The sequence below is a fragment of the Marmota flaviventris genome, chromosome 10, assembly GCF_047511675.1.
Source record: "Marmota flaviventris isolate mMarFla1 chromosome 10, mMarFla1.hap1, whole genome shotgun sequence".
NCBI classification, from domain to species: domain Eukaryota; kingdom Metazoa; phylum Chordata; class Mammalia; order Rodentia; family Sciuridae; genus Marmota; species Marmota flaviventris.
Window position 1 is genome coordinate 21067153 of NC_092507.1, and position 8860 is coordinate 21076012.

Here is an 8860-nt window from a genome sequence, read left to right on the forward strand (position 1 = left end):
ACATGTATGAAGACTTGAATTGGGTATCAACATACTTTATATACAAACAGAGATACGAAAAATTATGCTTTATATGTGTAATAAGAATTGTAATGCATTCCACTGCTGTCGTATATTTAAAAATAATAATAATAAAATTAATAAAAAAAGAAAGAAAAAATCATTTTAAAAAAAGTGGAAAAAAGACTTTGGGGGGGTGGTTACTGGCTATTGAACCTAGGGGTCTTTACCACTGAGCTACATCCCAGCCCTTTCTGTTTTTAATTTTGAGATGGAGTCTTGCTAATTGCTTAGAGCCTTGCTTAGTTGTTGAGGGTGGTCTTGAACTTGGGCTCCTCCTGCCTCAGCCTCCCCAGTTGCATTATAAGCATGCACCACCACACCCAGCTAAGAAACATTTTTTTTTTTTTTTTTTAATTAGAATATAACATTTCAGGGGCTGGGGTATAGTTCAGTTGGTAAGAGGGTTTGTCTCGCAAGCCCAAGGCCCTGGGTTCAATCCCCAGCACCAAAAAAATAAAAATAAAAAAGAATATGATATTTCATTACTACTGATATAAGAAAAGTTATCTACATTATTTGGTAACCTTTCTTTTGATCATCTGTTTTAGCTACCATCGTCCATAATGCTGAAGTTTGAGAAAGGAACTAAACAACTTCTCCAAAAACCAGGACTGCTTTGCTGCTTGTTTCCAGAGTGACATTATGGAGGGAACTTTAGCACTTCCCCCGCATAGCCAGAATTGCATCCTCTGGGATCTGGTTTTGGAGTGAACAGCACTCCTATGAATGTAGCCTTCCACTGGAATGGATTCTCATGTGCTGCCCCTGGGGCAAAAGCCAACACTTCATCAGTACTTTTGAACTTTTTAATATAGCAACATTCTTGAGGGGTTTTCCCTCACCAGCCACCAAAGTTCTGAGCCACTGGCAGGTTCTGAGTTTTATTGACTTTTCCACACCCTTGCCCCAAAATTACTGCCTGTGCTAAGGCACAGTTTGCACCATTAGCCTTACCTGCCCTGCCCTAATTGTGAGACCCACTTGTATAGGCACTAAATTCCAGCCTTCAAAAATAATTGGTTGTGGGAAAATTTTCTAGAGGCCCCAGCCTTCTGGAAAAAGGGGTCCCCACTTCCAAAGGATGCCTTCATACCACACTGGGATGTCAATTGATAGCATTGCACTATACCTCTTGTAACACAGCAATATAGTTCTCTTCAGGCACACGCGTCTGAGGGGAAGCTCAGGATCTGACATGTTCCTCCTTTTTGGCACTTGTCATCCTAATTTTTATTTTTAAATGATTTTAAAGAAGTAATGGGGACTTATGTTTTTCCTGTTCATTAAAGTCTGAGCTGCAACCAGAATGCAAGTTGGTCAAATGAGAAAGCGTGTATATTTTTTTGTATATAAAAACAAGAAAAGGCCTTAACATTAATGCCAACTTGGCAGAATGCTGAATGGTGGTTTAAATTTTATAGGCTGTTGTACTTTTATCGTACCAAATACTGTAAATCACTTCAACCAGTAGTAAAGCAGAGTTGTAGACATGCTGGGTGAGCACTTGTTTGGTTTCAGCCCCCATACTTCCAACCAGAATCACAGCAAGATCCTAAGGGATGTGGGGTGCTACATGGGAAAATGTCTTTGGAGAACCACAAAGGAGGGGCATGTTATGGCTCACTGCCCTTCTCTAAGTGCCGTTTGCCCTCTCCTTGCTGCACATTCCCTCTTCACTCTAACACTATTCTCCTGGCATTCTCTGGCAGCTTCACTCACTGTTCCTTTTCCACGCTGTAGCCAGCGTTTTTGGTGCCTAGGAAATGGCTTAGTCCCACCCCATTTTGTAATTGTAATATATGTTAGTATAATTTCCTAAAATAAAAAGTTTGGTTATCCTATTTCCTTCTTTTTTTTTGGTGGTGGTGAGGGGGGGGGGGGATTCGGGATTGAACCCAGAGGTGCTTTACCCCTGAGCTACATCCCTAGCTCTTTTTATTTTTTTTTTTTTAATTGTGAGACAGGGTTTCACTAAGTTGCTTATGCCCTTGCTAAATTGCTGAAGCTTGTTTTGAACTTGGGATCCTCCTATTGCTGGGATTACAGGTATGCACCCCTGGGCCTGGTTCTTTTTCATTTAAATTAAATGGACATTTCATTTAAATGGACTGGGCTAGTTTAGTCTCAGTAACCACACTGAAATCATATGCAAGTTTATTTTATTTGCAGTGCTGGTGATTGAAACCAGGGCCTTGCAAATGACTGGCATGCACTCTACCACTGAGCTGTACTTTTTTTTTTTTTTTTTTGCTGTACTGGGGATTGAATCCAGGACCTCATGTTGTATGCTAAGCAAGCGCTCTACCACTGAGCCTCATCCCACTTAGTATCTCCCTCTTTATTCCTATTCACACTGTAAGTGGAAGAAAGAGACATTTTTATTTAACTGATGAATGTGGACTTTTTTCTTCACTGTAATGTTTAGGAAATTGTAGCTGTTTTATAGGTTTCTTTCTGATCTCTTGTCATTTGTTCTTGATTTTTCGTTTGTTTCTTTGTTTTGGTGTACTAGAGATTGAACCCAAGAGTGCTTTACCACTGAGCTACATGCCCAGCCCTTTTTTATTTTTTATTTATTTTTTGTGGTGCTGGGGATTGAACCCAGGGCCTTGTGCATGCGAGGCAAGCACTCTATCAACTAAGCTATACCCCTAGCCCCCCTTTTTTATATTTTGAGACAGGGTCTCACAAAGTTGTTGAGGACCACATTAACTGCAGTCCTCCTGTCTCAAGCTCCTGAGTCACTGGGATTACAGGTGTGTGATACCATGCCCAGCATCTATCATTTTCTGTATGTAATTTTTGAGTAGATTTTTCTTCTTTCATGTTCACATCAGATTTGCTGAAGAATGAGACCATCAGGTCAAAACAAAAAAGTCAAAGTGAATTTACAAGGTAGTATTTTCTTTCTGTGTAGGGATTGGGGTGGGAGTTGGAGTTCTCAATTACTGTCAAAGGTTTTATAAAGGCTATGGAACAATACTAGATCTACATCTCTTTGAAGTTCATTAACATTTGGAGTAATTGAGGTAAAATCATGAGAATTCTACTAAGTCTGTTAGAGGTCTGGGTATATGGTGGTCACAGATAAACTGCTAACTTGACTCTTAACCGTCCTGTCTTGTTGGTTGGGAACTGCTTGGCATGTGCCTGCATTCTCTGACTTGAAATGACATTTTCAAACCCTTCTTTGACTGCCTTTCTTTCCCTTAATGTGCCAAGCTTAACACAAAATTTGACTCCTGAGCTACTTGTCTGCCTTCTATGTGCCATCCAAGGATTCTGATTGATCTTTCATCTCATTTGTGTTCTTTAGAAACAAGATACTTTGGGTGTAAAATGTGTTCAATTGTTTATTTAGTTTTTATGTAAATAAAAATGGATTTGTGTTCCCTTTCTGTGTAAATGTGAAGTTCACAATCATAATGTAAAAGAAGAAATAAAAGCTGTATGTTGTACTTCAAGATGCTGCCCTGATGTACAGAATCTCCATGTAAAATAAATAATTGCATTGTATATCAGTCTTACCATCAACATTAATTATTAAAATATATTAGAAGTTTAAAATGCCAAGCCTTCTGGAATGTGTTATTTATTTTTTATGCTCTATTCCAAAAGATGAAAGCCTGCTTAAAAATTATATCCAAGAGGCTGGGATTATAGCTTAGTGGTAGAGCACTTACCTAGCATGTGTTTGCCCTGAATTCAATCCCCAGCACCACAAAAATAACAGGTAAACAAAGCCAAAAAAAAAAAAATTTTTTTTTTTTTTCAGTACTGGAGATTGAACCTAGGGGCACTTAAGCCACTGAGACACATTTCCAGCCTTTTTTTATTTAGAGACCAGGTCTCCCTATGTTGCTTAAGGTCTCTATAAATTGCTGAGGTTGGCTTCAAACTCATCCTCCTGCCTCAGCCTCTAGAGCCACTGGGATTACAGCATGTGCCACCGCACCTGGCAAACCCAAAATATTGCTAATTACCCTATGTGAGAAGTAGGTGATGGGGAAGAAATAACCATAAGGATGTCAAATGTAGCCAGAGGTGAGAGTCAGTCATGTTTGTGTCTGCACAAATCCAAAAAAAACAGCCAATTGTGACAGCATTGCACTAGGCATCTGTCCTGTGTAGCCCACCCCTAGCCAGTTAGTAAGTGATATATTCATTTTACCAGTGAAGAAACTTAAGATGGCCAAGAGCTATGCTATGGTACATGCCTGTAATCCCAGCCATTTCGGAGGCTAAGGCTTGAGGATCAGAAGTTCAAGGGTAGTCTTAACAACTTACGAAGACCCTATGTAAAAAATAAAAAGGGCTGGGGATTTGACTCACTGGTTAAGCGCCCCTGGGTTCAATCCCTAGTACCAAAAGAAAAACTAAGATGAAGTTGCTTCCTGAGGTCAAAGCAATTATGTAATCATTTTTGAAGACAAGCACTTGTATTCCAACTGATTGCCTTCATAAGGATTTACTAAATGTGGGCCACATATAATTGGACCTCCAGCTGACATCACAAGAGGACAACTGGTTCTTCCTGTACTCTTGGCAAACAGCCCAGTTTAATACAGGTGGCCTCAGCAATGACTCACTTTGTACTCCTCACTTCAGAGTCTAGCCTTGTTTAGCACATTATCCTTTATCAAGGAGTAAAGAAACAGAACTGCTCCCAGATTTTCCTTTTATTCACCATCAAGAGAGACCTCGAATTGCCACTGCATGTTTGAGGTTAAACTCCCTCCAAAAGACTATTTGGACCTTGAGATCTTGTCTGGAGGTTCTAGCAGGGAAGCACAGCTACCCTTGACCTAAAAACCATCCTTCTCTATCAGGGAAAGTCGTCCTCCTTCACCCAGCACACATGGAGCTGTGAGGGTGGAATGGAACATCCACCTAGCCATCCAGATAAGCCAAATCAACACTGGTGATCAATGTCGCAGCCAGATCGCCTTCACATCCTGAAAGACTACTTGGAAAGAGTACATTGCCCAGTAGTCACAGAAAAAGAGAATGAATTTTGGGTTTTTGCGGATTTAGATGACTACTCCAGAAGAGGGGGTTTTTGGAAAACCATAATCAGAAAGGGCAGGTCTAGTGGATACTGAATGGACAGGGAATCTTGTAAAAGACTGTACAACAAAGGAAAGCATAGCTGGACACTGTGGCACATGTGTGTATCCCAGCAACTCAAGAAAACTGTGGCAGGAGAATGGCAAGTCAAGTCCAACCTCAATAGCTTTGCAAGACCCTGTCTCAAAAAACAAAACAAAACAAAAGACTGGAGATGTAGCTCAGTCGTAAATCACCCTGGGTTCAATTCCAGTACTAAAAATAAAAGAACTTTTTGTCTTCAGTGTATCCCTAAAGACAAAACAGCCTAAAACACTGCTTCAGGATTCTAATTCAATTCCAGATCCAGGAAGCATGAAGGGAAAAGCAGGAACCACCAACAACCTGGACCTCTTGCGCCATCTATTGCCTTGTGAGGATATTGTTTATTTCTTCCTCCAAATGCTGCCCCCCAAAGCAGTGTTCTGACAGGAACCAACAAAATTTCCCTGTATCTGTTTCTTAGGACACACCCCTTTATTTAATGTTTATCTTCTTCCTATCCTCTCCGCCCCCCTCAAAAAAATAATCCCTTGAAACTCCTTTTTTTTTTTTAAGGAATTGTCTCCTTACTTTTTTTTAATTTTTTTTTAGTTGAACACAATACCTTTATTTTATTTATTCATTTTTATGTGGTGCTGAGGGTTGAACCCAGCACCCTGCACGTGCCAGGCAAGTGCTCTACTGCTGAGCCGCAGACCCAGCCCCTGTCCACATACTTTTTAAATATATATATATATTTCTTTGGTTGTAGTTGGACACAATACCTTTATTCCAAACATTTAGTTTTATGTGGTGCTGAGGATAGAACCCAGGGCCCTGCGCGTGCTAGGTGAGCAATCTACCACTGAGCCATAATCCCAGCCCCTGTCCACATACTTTTTCAAAAAAATATTTTTTCTAGTTGATGGACCTTTATTTTTATTTATTTACATGCAGTGCTGAAACTCGAACCCAGTACCTCATACATGCTAAGCAAGCACTCTACCACTGAGCCACAACCCCATACCCTTTGAAACTTTTTAAATTATTACCCTATCTTCTGCTTTTCCTGCACTCCCTTCACATAATCTGCTCTAACATTAAACTTAAGTTTCTATGTAGTACAAGCAGTTGAGCTCAATTATTGACAAGTAGGGGGAAAAAAAGTGATGAATTCAGTATGAAGGTACATGCTTGTAATTCTACCCACTCAGGAGGCTGAGGTAGGTGGTTCTCAAATTTAAGGCCAGCCTCTGCCACTTAGACCCTGTTTCAATTTATAGGGCTGGAGGTTAGAGGGCTCAGTGGTAGAGAGCCACTGAGTTTAATCCCCTGTAACATAAAAAGAAGAAATAAAAGTGACAGAGAAATCAACTGAACAGGTTTCTTAGCATCAATTTATGACCTCTGGTCTATACAACTACTTTCCCTATCTAAAGTCATGTTTGTTCAACTCATTAAAATCTAAACAGAATCTGAACTAGAATGCCTTTCTATAAGGTCTAGTGATTTCTCAGTCACCTGTTACGTTCTGAAGCTTATTTTCAGTTCATCTACTGTCTAGTCTGCAGTATTTGAGGGCTTGAGCCACATCCAAGTCTTGGCTTCTGAGTCAAACACTGACTTGTTTGTCCTCTGATCATGCTTTCTATGTCCTGTCATTTTCTTCCCTGACCACATTCCCCCAATCCTCCAACCCCAACCCCTGTACTAAGGATTGAATCCACTAACCTACATCAGGAGCCCTTTTTGTTTTTATTTTGAGACAAGGTCTTGCTACATTGCTAAGGCTGGACTCAAACTTTCCAGACTTCTGAGTAGCTGGGATTACTGGTGTATACCAGCTTCAGCTGCCTTTTTGGTTAAAATTCATGTAGAAATGCATGATCTCCTATTGTGAATGTTGTTTTGGTTTAAGTGAGGAAGAAAAGGCAGTCTAGTGCAGATATGTAGTTGGAAAAGATGTCAGCCATTTTTCAAGTAAATATTACTCCATGATAAAATGTAGCATTTTAATTCACAATTCAATCATATAAATTCTTTTTCTAGCACGAATTACTGTGCTTTTGTTTTGTTTAGGGGGTACTGGGGATTGAACTCAGGTGCACTCAACCACTGAGCCACATCCCCAGCCCTTTTTTTTTTTTTGTATTTTATTTACAGACAGGGTCTCACTCAGTTGCTTAGCACCTCGCTGTTGCTGAGGCTGGCTTTTGAACTCCATATCCTCCTGCCTCAGCCTCCAGAGCAGCTGGGATTACAGGTGTGTGCCACTGCACTCAGCTCAACCACTGAGTTTTTGTATGCAGGAAGAGTTTTATGCTTACTTTTCACCTGTCACACAAAATATTACAGATAGATATTCAATGTCTGAGAATTAAAAATAATTTTTACATTCTCATCAAGAACAATTAAAGGTGAAACTCACTTTTTTTTTTTTTTTTTTTGGTAGGGAGCATTGCACCCAGGAGCAATTTACCGCTGAACTATAACTCCAGTTCTTTTTTTTAATTTTGAGACAGGGTCTTATTAAATTGCTTAGGGCCTTACTAAATTGCTGAAGCTATCCTTGAATTTGCGATCCTCCTACCTCAGTCTAGCTCACTGGGATTACAGGCTTGCCCTACCATGCCTGACCCTGTCTCTCATCTTAAAATCTGGGTAATCATACTAATGTTTTAGAATTGTTATGATAGCAAAATAATAAATGTATAGCACTCAGAGCAAAAGAAGAAATACCATCAACCTTTTTTAGTCAATATACTTGGATGTGATGGCTGTCAACTTATCTAACAATACACAAAATTCTATCTTTTTTTTTTTTTTTTTTTTGCGGTGCTGGATATCAAACCCAGGACCTCATGCATAAAAAGCACTCTACCACTGATGTACACCCTCATCCCTGTAAATATGTATCTTCAGGATTCTCTACTTGTCTACACCTTTATATTAGTAGGGTTTTGTTTGTGTGTGGTATATGCATAAAAAATTTACCATATTAACCAGATTTTTTTGTTTTGTTTTTTTAGTTTTAGGTGGACACAATATCTTTATTTTATTTTTATGTGGTGTTGAGGATCGAACCCAGCCTCCCGCGCACGCCAGGCGAGCGCGCTACCGCTTGAGCCACATCCCCAGCCCCAGATGGGTTTTTTTGTTGTTGTTGTTTGTTTCTTTGGGTTTTTGTCCCCCAACCCACCTCATAATAGGAATCAAATCCAAGCCCTTACCCTACCACTGAAATACACCTTCAACCTCCATTTTAACGAGTTTTTCAGTTCACTATCATTAATTACATACCCACTGTTGTGCATAGGAAGTATTTAATTTTAGCCAATTCATATAGAAGCAATTCTTTCCAGTATAAATCAAATGTTTCTTTCACATGCGAAAGGACAGATCCAATTCCTTTTGAGACTTCTTGTGTTTTTCTTTTCCTATTTTGCATAGTTGTTCCTATTCGTTTATGTGCCAGTTTCTCTACAGACAGAACGAACCAACTGAAGTAAACTTTCGAGAAGTAAACTTTCTATTATGAAAGTTTCCAGCTACACACGCACAAACTTGTTTCTATAACTTACATTACCCAGCAAAATCCCGCGCGAGGGCTCTAGTATCGCGAGAAGCCTAAAATCCCGGTAGGACTGTAGTTTAACCTCAGTAGATCCCAGCAGCCTTAGCGAATTTCCAATGCTCTATATGCTAGTCG

At 39.8% G+C, this 8860-nt stretch overlaps 1 protein-coding gene and 1 long non-coding RNA gene across 7 annotated transcripts in view; one reads left to right on the forward strand and one right to left on the reverse strand.

Moving 5' to 3' along the window:
- The window catches only part of Phactr4 (phosphatase and actin regulator 4), a 96277-nt gene extending 92698 nt beyond the window's left edge, over positions 1 to 3579 (forward strand). For all 6 annotated transcript variants that reach the window (XM_071617530.1, XM_027937537.2, XM_071617529.1 and 3 more), the window contains one exon: positions 612 to 3579. In XM_071617530.1, coding sequence (XP_071473631.1) covers positions 612 to 627 — 16 coding nt within the window. In that variant the 3' untranslated portion in view covers positions 628 to 3579. The remainder of the gene's footprint in view (positions 1 to 611) is intronic.
- The window catches only part of LOC139707229 (uncharacterized), a 35558-nt gene extending 26744 nt beyond the window's left edge, over positions 1 to 8814 (reverse strand). Inside the window, exon 1 of the long non-coding RNA XR_011708803.1 lies at positions 8733 to 8814. This is a non-coding gene — a long non-coding RNA (uncharacterized lncRNA). The remainder of the gene's footprint in view (positions 1 to 8732) is intronic.
- Between the last annotated feature and the right edge of the window lie 46 nt (positions 8815 to 8860).